General features: G+C 32.6%; 2 protein-coding genes across 4 annotated transcripts; one reads left to right on the plus strand and one right to left on the minus strand.

Annotated features, from left to right (window-relative positions):
• Window positions 1-696: 696 nt before the first annotated feature.
• On the minus strand, window positions 697-1,515 carry LOC148194321 (uncharacterized). Its single transcript, XM_088097189.1, has one exon. The coding sequence runs from the start codon at window positions 1,513-1,515 to the stop codon at window positions 697-699; it is 819 nt and encodes a 272-aa protein (XP_087953315.1).
• An 8,666-nt stretch (window positions 1,516-10,181) lies between these two features.
• On the plus strand, window positions 10,182-11,418 carry LOC124847869 (universal stress protein PHOS32). Of its 3 annotated transcripts, none has more exons than XM_047325457.2 (4): window positions 10,182-10,390; window positions 10,497-10,564; window positions 10,656-10,777; window positions 11,118-11,418. In XM_047325457.2, the coding sequence occupies exons 1-4, from the start codon at window positions 10,219-10,221 to the stop codon at window positions 11,203-11,205; spliced, it is 450 nt and encodes a 149-aa protein (XP_047181413.1). In that variant the 5' UTR covers window positions 10,182-10,218; the 3' UTR covers window positions 11,206-11,418. The 3 variants fall into 3 exon arrangements, with proteins under 3 accessions (XP_047181413.1, XP_047181411.1, XP_047181412.1); XM_047325455.2 differs by having other exon boundaries at window positions 10,183-10,390; window positions 10,461-10,564; XM_047325456.2 differs by having other exon boundaries at window positions 10,183-10,390; window positions 10,470-10,564.
• The last annotated feature ends 6,166 nt before the right edge of the window (window positions 11,419-17,584 follow it).

Below are 17,584 nucleotides of genomic sequence, written 5' to 3' on the forward strand. Positions count from 1 at the left end.
CTCCATAGGTCACAAATCCTTGCTTCTTCTTCTCAAAAGAAATAAACATTTTCTTGTCACCGGTCATGTGTCTTGAACAACCACTGTCAAGATACCACAGTGACTTCTTTGACTTAGTAAGTTCCTACAAAACAAATTTTAGCAAGACTTTAGGTCCCCAATCTTATTATGGGTCCTTTGGGTTAGTTTATGCATAATATACATCATTTTACAATTTTAACCCATGCATATTTACCATTTGGAACACCAAAATGTTTGATGTTGCATTTGTTTGAGGTGTGACCAAATTTCATGCAGTAAAAACAACAAGCCTCATTCACTTTATTTTTCACAAGAGTTCCTTTTTCTACCCAAACTCTACGAGTTCTTATCACTTTATATTTTTTGTGTAGATGCATGTTTCCACTTCTAGCATTGCTTCTCTCAAAGATTGTTTTGGCATGTGACTTAGACTTATTTGCCTTTGCAAGTAAATTCTCAAGAATGTCAATATCAAACATATGACTTTTACATGATAGACATTCAGCAGGTTGTATAACAGTATCACATTCAGATAATTTAGTTTCCAAATTACTAACTTTGTTTCTCAAAACAACTTCATCATCTAGTGCTTTTTCATACCTCAAATTCAATTCATCATGCTCTTTCTTTAGCTTTTTATGAGCAACATCAAGTTTTTCAGATTCATTTAACAAATCAAGAAATGTCCTTTTGTAAGTCAAACTCATCACTTGACTCTAAGCTAGAATTACTTACTTGGCTTCCTGCATCTTCTAAGTCTGCCATTAAGCACAAGTTTGCTTCTTCATTTGAATCGCTTGAACTTGAAGAACTAGAAGCATTGTCTTCCCAAGCTATGTAAGCTTTCTTCTTCTTTGGAAACTTTCTTTCTTTCTTTTCTTCACTTTTCCTATTCTTAGGACAGTCAGTCTTCACATGACCCCTTTCTCCACATCCATAACATTTAATGCTTGATGGAGATCCTCGATTTTCTTTCCTTTCTCCATGGTATTTGTCTTTTCCCTTTGCTTTCATAAATTTAGCAAACTTCTTAATCATAAGACTCATGTTTTCCTCATCGTTATCGGAATCATCATCCTCAATTCTCTTAGAACTTTTTCCTTTTGAGATTTCAGACTTGAGGGCAAGCGTCTTTCTTTTGCCTTGATCCTCTTCTGTAGTTAATCTTCTTAGCTCAAGCTCATGCTCACGAAGCTTTCCAAAGAGAATCGCCGTTGACATTTGAGTGAGGTTTTGAGACTCCGAAATGGCAGTCACCTTTGGTTGCCAAGACCTGTCTAATGATTTCAATATTTTCACATTCAATTCATCAGTGTCAAAAGTCTTACCCAAACCTGTCAGGTGGTTCACAATGTGAGTGAAACGCTTCTGGACATCAGATATTGTTTCTCCAGGCTGCATTCTGAACATCTCATACTCCTGAATGAGCGTGTTCTTCCTTGCACGTTTCACGTCGTCTGTACCCTCATGTGTGACTCTGAGGACCTCCCACATCTCCTGTGCTGTCTTACACACTGAAATTCTATAAAATTCATCAAGTACTACAGCAGATGAAATAATATTACGAGCCTTAATATCAAATTGGGCTCTTCTACTTTCCTCAGGAGTCCAATTAAAGTATGGTTTTTCTACTTCTACACCATCAACAGTTCTTTTAGGAATATAGGGACCATTTAGCACAGCTTCCCAGATGCCTCTGTCAACAGACCCCATAAAAATTTCCATTATGACTTTCCAGAATGCATAGTTATCACCCGTAAAAAGAGGTGGTCTGTTGATGGATGCACCCTCAGCATATACTTGATTTTGATGACCGGCCATTTTCGCAAAAGTTTGAAAGAATATCAAAGCAAGCTCTGATACCAATTGTCGGAACAATCGGTACCGTTATAGAGTCGCGCAGCGGAATAAAATACTCGGAAAGCGTGTTACGGTCACAAATCAAGTTTTGATAGTCCGTTTTAGAAAAACAATTTTCTTAGAGAAAATTTATCAAACAGTTGATATGCGTAAAATGTAAAGAGTATAGAGAGCAAGAAAATTCAACACAGAATTTTTATCCTGGTTCGATTCAAAAGAATCTACGTCCAGTTGTTAATCACTATAAAAAGTGATTAACGTTTTCACTAAAAACAGTTTTACAAATTACAATAAGAGTGAATAAAAACAAATAAAAAACTTTCCTTCGACGAACGAACCGGAAGATGACCACCTTGCCAACTCGAAGAGAACCGCTCCGACTATCGACACACGAAACGCGAGCTTCTCCTATTCACGAGACCAGGCAAAGCACTTGAACTAGCTTTTTAGAACTTCCTCAGATAACACTGTATTCTCAAAAGCTCAGAGTGTTTTCTAAGAGTTCTGGAACTCATCTATATAGCCCACTGGTCTAAAGTTCGCAAAGATGAATTATAACTGCCGCAGATAATCGATTATTGTTAGTGATAATCGATTATTCGAGTCCGTTACAGGGTTTTCAAAAAGTGATAATCGATTATCCTGAGGAATAATCGATTATTCCAGAGACTTTTGGCAGTTCTCATCAGAACTGTGATAATCGATTATTCGGAGTAATAATCGATTATTCCAGAGCAACGAGGTTTTTCAGAAGGGCTCAGGATAATCGATTATAGCTTCTAATAATCGATTAAATGCGTAGCAGTTCTAAAAATACGAATTTTTCTAAGTATTACATGTTGAAGACTTTTCCTAATACATTTATAATCTACAAATTGCTTTTAAAACAACAATAACAATGTATCATCTTTCAGCATCATCAAAATTGTTTATCTTCAAATTTACCAATGCTCTTCATTGGTAACAATCTCTATAAAGAGAATAAAATAAACCCATAATATTTTTAGGGAAAGAAGAAAAGAGAAAGAATGAAACTAAGAGAAGAGAGAAGAAGGATTTATGATGATCATTTTGTAGTGATGGAGTGCTCTATTGATAGAGTTTATGGATCAGGCCCAAAACCTAAAATATCTACAAGAGAAAACCTTTTTTTGTATTAATAAAAGGAACGTGCAAACAAATATGAACATTGGGAGCGTTCCTTTAGGGAAAATATCGCCAAAGCAAACATTGGAGTCAAGAGGTTTGTTGTCCAAGCTCAGAAAAATTATTCCTCATTTGATGGCTTTCGCAGCTCCCATCCAAAACTTTTGCAATATTATATTAAAATAATAACAATCCCTCACATATTGAAAAAGATAAGAAACAATGATTGGAAGAAAGAAAGGAAGAAAAATCTTGGATTTTATAAGATGTAATGCATCAGAGCTGGTATAGCAAGCTATATGAACCAGTCTTAGATCGAGAAACTTAACAAACAATATAGTTGGTATAGCAAGGTATATGAACCAAAGATACTTGAGTGTGTTAGAGGTTTATCAATCACAATACACCCTCACAATCCTTGCTGTTATCGTTGTGTTGCGCTAACTAGGCCATGCGCGTGCCAGATATTCATGAGTGCTCTAGAGATCATGCCAAGATCTCATGCAAGCGGCCCCACTTGATACTCATATAGGTGATTTCATCAAGTGTATGGTGCAAATCATACACCACCCATAAGGGATATGAAGATCATTAAAAAACTTTGTTTAATTACAAAGTTTAACCTCTCAATAATGCAGTCTCTAGCACTTTCACACACACCATAAAAATAGACATATTTGATTTAAAATCAAATTAGTGCTATCAGAACTAACAAGTGACTTGTTTTTACCCATATGAACCTTATTCATGGGATCTCCAATCACAAAGGTTGGGTTACCACCACTTGTTTGTTTGTTAGTGGCTTAAATCTCATTCCCCTCGATGTTTCTAAAATCATATTTCTTCCTGAGGGTTTTGTCAGAGGATCTACTAGATTCCGTTATGACTTCACATAGTTAATGGAAATAGTCCCACTCTTTAGCAATTGCTTCACCAAATTGTGTCTCAATTGGATATGTCTATTCTTTTCATTGTAATTCTTGTTTTTAGCTATAACTATTGTCGATTGACAATCATAGTGTACTAACACCGATGGGGTTGGTTTCATTCCTAGTGGAATGTTTGCTAAGAAGTTTTTCAACCACTCAGCCTCACTACCATCCATCTCAAGAGCGACAAACTCCGATTCCATTATTGATCTTGCAATAATTGTTTGTCTGGCTGATCTCCATGTAATCGCACCACCCCTGAGTGTGAATACGTAACCACTAGTGGATTTTGTCTCATCTGAATCAAAGATCTAGTTAGCATCACTGTACCCTTCTAGTACAGTGGGAAATCCACTATATTCAACGACATAATCCATTGAATCTCTTAAGTATCTCATAAGCCTGGAAAGTGCATTCTAATGTTCTTGATTTGGACATTGAGTGTACCTACTCAGTCTACCTACTACATAAGCAATATCAGATCTAGAAAAGCTCATCAAGTGTAGTAAGCTCCCAATATTTTTCATTAATTTAGAATTATCATCATAAGGGGTACTCACGGGTTTGAAATCATAATACCCAAATTTCTTAAGAAGTTTCTCAATGTATTGTTCTTGGGATAGTAATATACTATCTCCCTGCCTTATGATTCTAACACCTAAAATTACATTGGCTTCACCCATGTCTTTCATTTCAAAGTTCGATCCTAGAAACAATTTAGTTCTAACAACAATCTCATTGCATGTAGCAAAAATTAACATGTCATCCACATACAAACATATAATGACATAATCACCATTTTTAAATTTAGAGTACACATATTTATCAGCATCATTAGGTGAAAAGCCAAACTTATTTCTTCAATTAATTAAGTAAAATTACCTATACCCCCACACTTTTAAAATATTTAAGATTGGTAAACAAAAAAAATACCTGGTTGTACTTCTCTCATTTGTAGGTAAAGTATACGAAAAATTACTCAAGTACCTCATCTTTTTATTTCTTTTTCTTTCTCTGGAGAGAAAATATTCTCCACCTTTCTTCAAACATTACAAAGGCATAACACATGAAAATTAGGGTGTATCATCCTAACTCCAACGAACTCTAAGTTGTTGCCTTGTCTCCCTCTTCTTCATCTTCATCCGCGGTCCCTACAAATGTGATCAGAAGCCACCATTACTGCAAGCACCTTGCCAGCCTCGGAAATTTTGACTAGAAAAGATCTCGACTTTTGACACGTCCAGAAGTGATTTTGCGAAAGGACCGTTTGAGTTCCGGAAATAATATTTTGATTCTCCGAGATTGAGTTGTTCTTGTTGTTGTCAGCCATAAGTCCTTAAGATTGTTGTAAAAGATGACAATAAAGAACAAAGATCACGAACAAAGGATTTCCTAAGGCGTGTAGATCACTATCCTTAAGGCGTGTAGTCCCAGGATACATCGGGACCTTCTTAGAATTTCTAAGGATCTCAGAACTAGCAAGGATCTCTATAAAGAGAATAAAATAAACTCATAATATTTTTAGGGAAAGAAGAAAAGAGAAATAATGAAACTAAGAGAAGAGAGAAGAATGATTTCTGATGATCATTTTGGAGTGATGGAGTGCTCTATTTATAGAGTTTATGGATCAAGCCCAAAACCTAAAATATCTACAAGAAAAAACCTTTTTTTTTAATTAATAAAAGGAACGTGCAAATAAATATGAACGTTGAGAAGGTGCCTTTAGGAAAAATATCTCCAAAGTAAACGTTGGAGTCAAGAGGCTTGCGGTCCAAGCTCAAAAAAAATCTTCCAATGGCTTCGACAAATGCCCATCCAAAACTTTTGTAATATTATATTAAAATAATAACAAAAACAACTATTAACAATTTTGTACGTGTAATGTAATTTACATAAATAAACCTTTTAAAAAGATCCCAAAAATAATCTTTTAATGGTTTTTATAGTCATAATTTGGTTGTGAATTCTGAAGTGCATTTGTAATTACCGTTACCAAAATGGGAGAAGTAACAAGAAATAAATTTTGGTTGATTAAAAAAAGACTTGACAAAGTTTAACTAATGGAGCAACATAGAGATGATGATACAATAAATAATGTTAGGTTGTACATTGTTGGAATCTGGTGTGTTGATAATACTAGATTAGTGTTTTTGGTAGTACATTATTCAATGATTTAAGTAAAGATTCAGAAATATGACAGTGAAAAATGGTGGTGAATCTAATAGGTTGATGAGGGCATATATGATCGAAGTCGGTTTTTTGTGGCATGGTGATGAAGGGTCTTGGTCAAGGTTCAGGAATCTCATGATGAAAAGTAGTGGTGTTCAATGTCTCGTATAATTTATTCATTAGGCAAAATTTGATATAGGCCATTATTTTTTGTGGCACACTGATAAATCATTTAGGTCATGGGTTGAGTGGCGCACACTCATGACTACATTAAAAGTAGTCTTTGGTCTGTCACATATAAATGATAGTTGTATGAAGATTTTTTATTCTCTTGTCAATCACATATAAATGATAGTTGTATGAAGGTTTGGAGCAATTTACCCTTTTGTGTCACATGCACGTATGGATCAGTGGGGATTGTTGATTTGTGCTTCCACTGCACTGCAAATTAGCTGAAACAAATGTTTCCCGCACTCAGTTTTCTCATATTCAAAAACAGTAAATACATCAAAACAAACACAAACAAAGTGAGCAACCTACCCAAGTTTATGTACTATCCCAATAAAAAATAATAGATTTAATTATATATATGGTCCCTTGTGACTTTTCTCAAATAGATTCTTCACTTTTTTTTTTCAATTGAATTTTTATTTTTAAAAATTGAAACAATTAGACTTTTATAGCTAGTTATGTACTAACACTATTAAAGAGGGTGTCACTTATCATGTTCTTTTTTAATATTTAAAATATATTTTTAATTTATTTATTTATTTTTTAAATTAAAAAAAGTATCATTTGTGAAACTAATTTTGTGTCATGTGGTAATGATAGTGTGACATGACATTGACAATACCATGTGTCACTATCAGGCCATGTGTCATTGCATTAGTATTAATTTGGTCACTCACTTCTTATTTTGTCTCAATTTAGTCATAATTTTTTTAAAATTAAACAATTTTTCACCCTTCAAATTCAAACAAAATTTAATTTGTACATAAATATTATACAAATATTTTTATTAAGCATTTTTAACAAGATTAAGTTTATTAATATCTATATTTAGTTAATTATATAAATGTTAATTATGTTATTTAAATATACCTATAAGAGTTAAAAAAATAGTTAACAAATTAATGACGTGGAATTTTATTTTTTTAAATAAAAAATTAGAGAAAATTGTGAAAATACTAATTAATGTAGAAGAAAATATCTTTAATTACTATTTTTACAATTTTTTTTCAATTTTTTATTTAAAAAAAGTGAAATTTCAGGTTAATAATTTGTTCACTAAGTCACGTCATTTGAAAAATTTACACTAATGTGTCACGTCACTATTTTTTTTTAAACTCTTATAGATAGGTATATTTAAATAACATAATATTTACATAATTAACTAAATCTAAATATAAATAAATTTAATCTTGTTAAAAATATTTAATCAAAATATCAATTTTAATAAAAATATTTGTAAAGATTTATTTATAAATGAAATTTTGTTTGAATTTGGGGAGGAACAAATTGTATAATTTTTTTAAAAAATTAAGACTAAATTGAGACAAAACAAAAAAGTGATGACCAAATTAAAACTAATACAATGATACGTGGTTTGACAATGATACATGACATTTATTGTCATGTCACACTATTATTGATTCGGTACTATGGACATGTTGTTCTACTCTAGGAAATAGCCAGATATGGACAACCAAGGATTCCAAGCGACATTTTACTACTCACAGCTTGAACTTGATGAAAGCAAGCATGTGAAATGTAAATGTACTCTGGTAAGTAACTAGGGGCAGAGAAAGTAAACATACTTTCCCAACTAAGGAACTAAGTAAACATACCGTTAGCCACGTCAGATTAAATTTAACGGTGTTAGTTTTGGAGGACCAAAAATTATGATTTCTTTAAGGAGAGGGATCAAAGCATACAAAGTTTGAAATAGGGACGAAAAACAAAATCGCTTGATAGTTGAGGGACTAAAAACATATTTAACCCTTTTTTTAAAATTAAGACTAAATTGAGACAAAACAAAAAGTGATGACCAAATTAAAACTAATACAATGACACGTGGTTTGACAATGATACATGACATTTATTGTCATGTCACACTATCATTGTCACGTGACACAATGTTAACTTGATATGTAACAATTTGTTTTTTAACTTTTCTAAAAGATATTTTAAAACAATAAAAATTAAAAATTAAAAAAATGAAAACAAATATTTAAAAGATTTAAAAAATTTTTACTAAGTGACACATTACACTTTCTTTACCGGTGTTAGTATGGAGCTAACTGCAATGACATAATTGTTTTAATTTTAAAAAAATAAAGACTCAATTAGAAAAAAAAAAGTAAAAACCAATTTAAGAAAAAAGTCATTAGAAATATTTATGATGTGAATGATTAAACCAAAATCGTAAACCATTTAAGAAAAATCTCTCACGTCTAAGTATTAATTAATAATTCATGCAATTAAACTTAAATATTTAACCCCATTAACTAAAGTAATCAAACTTTCACTCTCATAATTAATGTTAATAAATTAAAATTGATCTTAATAATAAAAAATAAGTGTTTAATAGTTAAATATAGTTTTTGATTAATGTATTTTCAAATTGATAAATTCAAATTTTAATTTTAAAAACATACGAATATAAATTTTCACGTTCGAATTTAACCCAGAATGACGTTTCTTTTATTGATATTGAAATAAAGAATGAATTAAATTCACACATCTTTAAATAAAAAGTAAATTTGTTAATTTAACAAAAAATGAAATAAATAAAACACAAAGTTTTAAATTAAATATTATTAATTTATCAAATAATGTTACCATTGATATAATCATATCAATGGTTAAATTAAAAAGTGTGTCGCCGAAATATGCTTCCCAGTTCCTACATTAAGGACTGCTCCTTCTTCACGCCAGGTAGGCACTGAGGGAGGCTAAGAGACAGACAAACGACTCTCACTCTTATCATATTTGACACTTTTAGTATTCAAAATCCAATTAATCTATATAAAAAAGAAAAAACTTCTAAACATTCAAAGTGATCAAAAAGTGTTTATTTATTTTTGTTTTTTCTCACTAAAATCACATGTTAGTTCAGATTTTAGGTTAAGACTAGAAAAAAAAGATGATTTTTTGTCATCATATCACATATTTAGAAGAATTAGTAAATAATGGAATGTTTTTTGAAAAGTTATTTTAAAATTTGATTGTAATTTAGTGACAATATCTTACTATTTATATAAGGAATTTATATTATAATTTTAAAAATTAAATTGCGACTGTATTTAATTTAGGTAATCATTAAATAAAAAAAAGTTAAAATTACGTGTATACCACAATGCTCGTTACCACTGGATCACGTTTTGAAGTTGCCGCACACAGATTTGCTTTCTCTTCTCTCACAACTATCCCATGACATGACATGACATCATATGACCCACACCACATGCTTTACCAAATAAACCATTGCTCCTGTCATTTTAATTTTTTATTTATTTTTATATTTATTTTAGTCCTAATACACTCTCCATCTTGATATTTATTAACTAGTAATTATTATAAAAAATTGTAATTACTAAAAAAAAATACTAAGATTTTAAGTACTCTGGTGTGATAAGAAGTAAGTATTGGACATTTAGAAAAATGTTACGCCACATACCAAAAGAAGAAGAAAAAGTATCTTATACGCTATCCGAAATAATTTAGATTTTATAAACACTATGTAGGAAATCAGATTCGATGAATGGATGTTGTATGATTATCTTTTGAGTTTTGACAACAACGAAGAGGAGTATTTACTGGCTACGAAATGTATTGATATTTAAAATTTGAAATATAAAAAAAAAGAAGGCTAATAAATAAATACATAAATAAAGAAAAAAACTTTACTGAATTGTATTGGTGGCCCCTGTTTTATCCTACAGTATCCGCAAGGGACGAGCACGTCGTTTTCAGACAAGGGTTTCACGAGTAAGCAACGATTGAATAATTGACAAGTGGGTTTGGATGTGTCTATAAATAATTGGAGTTGTCAAGGGAAGTGAGTATAATTGTTGTGGTTTTGGTTTTTGAGATGGCAGGATCGTCAGAGAAGCAAGTGGTGGTGATCGGAATAGATGACAGTGAACAGAGCACGTACGCTCTCAAATGGACCCTTGATCACTTCTTTCCGAGTCCAATCTTCAAGCTGGTTCTCGTTCACTCCAGACCCACCGCCACTTCCACCGTGGGTCTCGCCGGACCTGGTACGTCCCTTCTGTTACTTTCTTAACTCTCCTACTTTCTTCTTTAATTCAATTCAGAACCCTTCCTTAGTGTATGTAGGTGCCGCTGAGATATTGCCTATTGTAGATTCTGATTTGAGAAAGATTGCCGCCAGAGTCGTTGATTCCGCTAGACAACTTTGCATCGACAAATCTGTAATTTCATTCTTAACCTTCTTCTGTCACTGTTTTTGATTCATTCTTTATCAGTTAATATAATTGGTAATAAGATCTGATTATTTCTCAGGTAGATGATGTCACAGCGGAGGTTGTGGAAGGCGATCCCAGAAATGTTCTTTGTGATGCTGTGGAAAAGTATCATGCAGCAGTATTGGTTGTGGGTAGTCACGGTTATGGAGCTATAAAAAGGTACTTGCTTTGCAGTTTTGGGTGATTATATTTAGTTGCCAAGTGATGGGTTGGAGAATGAGATTTGAGTTCATATGAAATTTCTTAAAGTGCTTTTAAATTGCTCAAATTTCTTAAATTCTCAATACCAATAACATAAGTTCTGACAAGTAAGAGAACTTGTTCATATCACCGTGCTCTTAATCAGTTTTTAGATGACACTTTGTTAATTTTTTCTTGTAAATTGGAAAACGTGATTATGTGTGATGTAAAGATTTTTTAGGCCCAAAACGGGTCCTTGTGTATATTCTTCCTGTAGAAGCTAGTCGTCGATTAATGTTTTCTTTGTTATATTTTGCAGGGCTGTTTTAGGGAGTGTAAGTGATTATTGTGCTCATCATGCTCACTGCACGGTAATGATAGTGAAGAAGCCAAAAATCAAACATTGATCTGCATTGTCTGTGTTCGTGATACAACAATAAACATAGTCCTTACATTAATACTCATCAAATTCGGAGCTATGCTTCTTCGACTATGTCATACTTGTTCTTATGATGTAACAGACTTTACTTCTAAAGATTGAAATCATAAAATACTTCCGCTTTGTTTGTACACAATAAGTTATTGAAGTAAATATGTTTGATTAGTTCTTTCCTGCGCAACTAGCTTGAACAGTTTCTATGAGCAATTTCGTTTTGTTTACTTTTTGATCAGTGGAAGGATCCCGATCGGAGATGTGAGGATTTTGGGACAGTAGATGTACTTGTGAATTGTGATATATGCAAATGGAGATAGCAAAACTGGTTCAATTTATTGGGTTGGTTCCTTTAATCTGTTAAAAGTAAGGCTTTTTTATTTTTTATTTTCTACTGAAAGCGTTTGGTTTGTTCATGCACGGGAGATAATGCATTAAAATATTTAAGTTTACAATTTTGGTCTCTTGTCATTTATAAGTATATATGATGTTTTAACTATTTACATGTTTCCAAACATTTATTATTAAATATTATGGATAAGTTTGAATTGATTCTAATTATCAAAATATTATATATATATATATATATATATATATATATATATATATATATATATATAAATTTAAATTATTATTAAATGTTATTTTTATAAAGGTTAGATGTATGTATTAAGTTTGAAATAATAGATTAAACAAATAAATGATTTTCCTGTGGAAAAAAGTCATTATATATTATTTATAATTGTTCTTGCTGAAATGAGACGAGGATAATTCGTATGTGTAGATTTTCTTGTATGCCGACTATGTGCTTTAGTAACCGATGGATATAGGGGGCTGATATGCAGAATACGCTTCGATGCTCATGCAAAATACGCTTCTATGTAGGTCTTTTATAATTTAATAGTGAGTAAAAAAGTGAGTTTCAAAATTAAGCCCATTTATAGAGTTTAGAAGAACCTGACTAATTAATTTACCTCTTAATGACCATTAATACAAACCTTAATCACTCATTAGTAGTCGTTGTAATATTAACTGCACATTAATTCTGCTTAATTGTTGTCGGAATTGAGCAGTCATGAGATGCTTTCTGGCACGTCAACGCTAATTCCACTATAGGAGTCTGAGTGGGTGCCGCCGACTGCTGATTCAGCGCGACCCTCTGTCCCGCATCGCGGTCCCTCTGCCCCGCATTGCGGTCCCTCTGCCCCGCATCGCGCTCGATGCTCAAAGTCACCATCTCCGCCTGCATGGCTTCCATCCTCCTTTGCATCTCCCGCATCATCGCTATTGGGTCTTGTGCTGCCATCCTTATGGTCTCGTTAGGGTGTCTTCAAAAAATCTTCGGCCCCACGGTAAGCGACAAAATGTTTCTGCTGAAATAGGACGAGGATAATTCGCCTATGTAGATCTTCTTGTATGTCAAACGTTTCTCCGCTCTGTGCTTTGGTAACCGATCAGTATACGGGGTGACCTGCAGAATACACTCTGACGCTCAAGTCAGAATCTTTCTCTTTAGGTCTTTTATAATTTAATAATGAGTAAAAAAACCCTTATTTATAGAGTTTAGAAGAATCTCACCAATTAATTTACCTCTTAATGGTCATTAATACAAACTTTAATCACTCATTAGTATCCGTTGTAATATTAACTACATATTAATTCTACTTAACTACTATAGGGACCGAGCGATTATGAGATGCTTTTTGGCACGTCAACCGCTTGGTCCTTTCCATCTAGTTTGTCACCATACCCGATCGGCTAGCTATAAGCCCATAGTAACGATAATAAATAATTCAATTTTTTCTTATAATAAATAATTTAATTTTTCAAATTAATTCAATAATAAGAAATAACGTATACAATCATGTATAAAAATTATTGTAATAAATAGTAATTTAAAATATTTTATTTGAATATGTTATATGTCCTTGTTTTCAAAGAACGTTAAATATTTATTTGTACACTGGGTTTCTATGTTGCATTGGTTATTATATTTTCATTTCATCAAAGTAAATATTTTCATTCATTTTCTTGTTTTTACTTCGATTCAATAACATATATAGTTGATAATATATGAAAGCGGGATCTTAACACTAGTACAAAAACAACGTATAACATCATGCGTTAACGTCCAACCACTAAATAACCAATGTTAAAAATGAGGGGTGACATTTTTGTAAATAAATGCAATTATTAAACGTCGTTTAGAATTGTAATTCGTTTTTGTTTTGAAGAACTTATTTGTTGAACCTGTTTGTTGTTTTTTTTGTTGAACTTGTTTGTTGTTGTTGTTTAGTTGAACTTGTTTGTTGTTGTTGTTTAGTTGAACTTGTTTGTTGTTGTTTGATTGAACTTGTTTGTTGTTAGTTATTATTGTTTGTTGTTGGTACAACCCTACACGTTCATACTTCATGCTTTATAAAATACCAAAAACTGAAATTTGTTGTTTTTTTTCTTTTCAGGTCTCGTAGAGTTGTAAAAAAGATCACAATTAATTAAAAAAAACAAAAGCAATTGATTAACGTCGAATATTGACAAAATTCGATGCCAAGTTAACGTCGTATATTACCAAAATTCGACATTAATTTAACGTCGAATTTTTTAAATTTGACGTAAACCAATGGGACTGTAAAGCAGGCACTAATTTGAAGGATTCATGCATTTCGGTTAAAAGACCCGAAGTAGCAAAGCCTTGGGTAAAAAGAATACTTGGTGTTATTATGGTATTGAAATAGTAATTTTTTTGTTTTTTTAAGCAAAGAACCATATAAAAGATAGAAAAAGTCCATGAAAGAAATATTAATGATTCATATAAATTACTAAATGGTAAATGGCCTGAAAAAATCCAACGAGTAACTAACAATCCTGTGATACAAAAAAAGGTTATTATCATGCCTTTTTTCAACAAATTGTATAATCCTATGATTTCATTGCCTAATAATAAGGTTATAAAATGAATTTTAACGTCTCCTTATATAACGTTGTTTGCGAATTCGCCGTTAAAAACCTAAAATATTCGATATTATACGCGATTTTTGTACTAGTGTAAAGTAATTGAGATTAGATCTTATAGGTTACGGTTTTACATAGAATCTAGCCTATACTCCTATGAGAATAAGGTTAATTTAATTTTTTTTACTATGCGTACCTTTTTGTTGCCTCTCGCTAATGTGTTTTTGTTTCTAGGTTTTCTCTCTTATTTTCTCTTTCTCTCTTGTTTACAAGTTTGTCATGTTAATATTTAAAGATCTTTCTTATTCTTTAAAATTTGTTTAAAGAGATCGTTGTCCTCATTCACCATCTTTTCTTTGTTGTCTTTGTTCACCATTTGTTGTGTTTTCATAGTGACTACTATTGTTGAACTGAGTTCTTGTTAAAAAACCTATGTTCTAAGATTTGCATTCCTTTTTTCACCATAAATCCTAAAAATTATATGATGATATATTGATTTATTTTTTGTTGGATGCATCATGATAATTTTAAAGGATGATGAACTCCAAACCCTAAATGTATATATGAAAATATGACAAACATAAAGTGTAAAAACATGAAAAAAATTCTGTTTATTGTTAAAAAACACAAAAAAAAAATTTCTGAATAGTATCGGTTAGCATAATAAGTCTATGAAATATAGAAAAAAAAAGTGGGAGAACAAGTAGTAAATGGAAGTTCCAAGTATCGATTTCTCAAGGAATTTGTGCCTATTTGTCTAATTAAGTTAATTATCAATTACAACTTTGATACAGAAAATGATTGAGTTCATCATCATGAAACAAATTGTAACAACAAGATTATATGAAATTGTGATTAAGATAAAGATAAAGATAAAGATAAAGCTTCATTGGAATTGGAATTCATACATCAAATGATGAAAACACCCTTATACAATTTATCTCAGTTTCATTTAAACATTCACATCAAAGACATATTAGTCCTAATCCCTTAGCAACAAGTTCTAAATCTATATATCAAATTGTTAATCTCTTAGTCAAATTAACATACAATTCACATTAAGTCAGATGTTTACAATGATCAAGTTATTGAGTCTATCCCTAGATCCCAAATCACTTGGTTGTACTATCTATATCCAAGTTCCAATTCATTTTCCAATTATTAGACACTTTTAGATATTATGATATTCCATCATAAACAATAATAATGTAGATAAGACATAAAAATGAACAAAGATTCAATTGCATAGGAGGATTACATCAATTTGAGTACATGATATCCAATCCCAATGAAAATGGAGTTTAACTACTCCTAGCCATCTAGAACATACAAATTTGACGAAAGCACAACGACTTGATGAACTTAGAGTAATCTTTGGCGAATTATTGGGTTTCTTCTTTTTCCCACACTTCAAGATTGTCTTATTTCTTTCTTTCTCAACCAATAAACCACTTACACAATTTGACTTTTCATTGGGCCATCAAACATGTATTCGCTAAGTGAAAAGTCAACTGTCTCCCTATTAACTGCACATGCTCGCAGAGAGAGACAATCCACTCATTGAACGAGTATTTCTATTCTTGGTTGAGCGAACATGTTGTGGTTGACCGAGAAAATCATGGCAGTAACTCTCAAAATCAAAGATGTTTCATTTTCTTGTACTAAACTCTCAAATGGACTCACTAACCTAAAACCTAAACAAAATAAGAAAATCTCACATATTTGCATGAGGAGAAAACACAAAACATGAATAAATACAAATTAAAGTGTAAAATAAGCGTGAATAATAAGTAATTATCACACTTATGAGTGACTTGTTCCATGATTTGTATAAAATTATGATTATCATTAACGTATATTCTGCAATAAGTCTCATGTATTGTTCTTGGAACCTATGCCAGCAATAGCCAAAATCTTTTCCAATGTTGTTCAGCAAGAGTGACAACTTGCGATTGGTCACATCGCTATTAATGTTCGTGGTAAGAATCAAATTTCCTTTAATAATAACACTTTCGTTGGTAACAATAACAATTTTCTTGCTAGTTCTTCTAATATTTCTACTCATTTCAATAAGATAGGTCATATTGAAGCTACTTGTTATTGGAAAAGTGACTTCCAAGTCACGTAATAAAAACTTTAAGTGTCAAAATGCTAGGTGTATAGTATGGTTGTCCGATCAATTGAAGATTGGACGGTTTTGCCAGTCTAGAACACCTAGATAATTGAGTGGTTGAACTTAAACGAGGGTTAATGCTAAGTATGATAATTACTAGTTAGGTCGTAATTAGGCTGGTGTTAATTTGAAGCCCATTCTAAAGTTTATAAATACATGTTTGAGGTATTGCGATGGGTTGGTTACATTTAATACGTATTTATTGCTAGTATTGCCGAATCCTTACTGACTTTGGCATTAGAGTGCCTTCTGCAGGTAACTCCCTAGTTCAACCGAACGGTAGCAAGTGTGAAGTAAAAGAAGAACTTTGACCTGAGCTTGGAGTTAAAAGAACGGATCAAGGAAAGGAGTTGATCTTAACCCCACAAACTGAAACATTTTGGCACCCACCGTGGGACCTGAGGACATACAAAGAAACCCGATGGTGACCACAAGAAACATGGGCGATCGACAGGATCCTATGGAGTTAATTAGAGAGATGCAACGACATATACAAGAGATGCAACAGAGACACAAAGTTGAAATAGTAGTGTTAGGGTCGAGCATGGTGCAGGTTGTCAAGAGCAGACTGCACAACACTCGGTGCTAGTCATCCCTACCCCTCAAATGTGAACAATCAAGTCGAGGGACCTACTAGGACAGTTGAAGAGTTAAGCATCGGGGCAAGCAAGGGAACCCAAACGGTGCATACGATACAGACCGAGTGTCTACTACCTTTTACGGCTGTTGTCATAGAGGCGCCTCTGGCTGAGCGATCGACGCCCCTAATTTTCGAGAAGTATGATGGATTAATTGACCCAGATGAGCATCTGTGCTCGTTCGTTAACACCATGGCGTTTTACTCGTCGAGTGACCTGGTTTGGTGGAGGGCTTTTTCCCTTGAAGGAAGAAGCGTTGGCATGGTTCAACACCTTGCCACCCATTACATTAGACTGCTTTGCCACTGTCCGCACCCTTTTCGATCGGTAGTATGCGTCCACCAAGGTCCAAACACTAGTGTAGATGTCTATGTGTTTGACAGGTAGATGAAAAGTTTTTTTTTCCACCATATAGACGTCCAATCCCGCCACCCCGACGTCTATATACGATTATATACGTCGGTGCCCCTCCTAACAGACGTGTATATGTCTGACAGGTAGATGAAAAGTTATTTTTTTCCGTCCATATAGACGTTTAATCTCGCCATTCGACGTCTAAATGGCCTAACAGGATAGGTGAAAAATTGTTT

This window comes from Vigna umbellata, chromosome 8 (assembly GCF_029865625.1).
Source record: "Vigna umbellata cultivar VRB3 chromosome 8, Vumbellata_1.0, whole genome shotgun sequence".
Taxonomy (NCBI): domain Eukaryota; kingdom Viridiplantae; phylum Streptophyta; class Magnoliopsida; order Fabales; family Fabaceae; genus Vigna; species Vigna umbellata.

Excerpts from the sequence above, each read along its gene's own strand:
- LOC148194321 (XM_088097189.1), bottom strand. The coding sequence starts at position 1,515 with ATGTGGGAGGTCCTCAGAGTCACACATGAGGGTACAGACGACGTGAAA.
- LOC124847869 (XM_047325455.2), top strand. The coding sequence starts at position 10,219 with ATGGCAGGATCGTCAGAGAAGCAAGTGGTGGTGATCGGAATAGATGAC. Across the intron at positions 10,391-10,460 it reads CGTGGGTCTCGCCGGACCTG|TGTATGTAGGTGCCGCTGAG; the intron begins GTACGTCCCTTC and ends ACCCTTCCTTAG. Across the intron at positions 10,778-11,117 it reads GGTTATGGAGCTATAAAAAG|GGCTGTTTTAGGGAGTGTAA; the intron begins GTACTTGCTTTG and ends TATATTTTGCAG.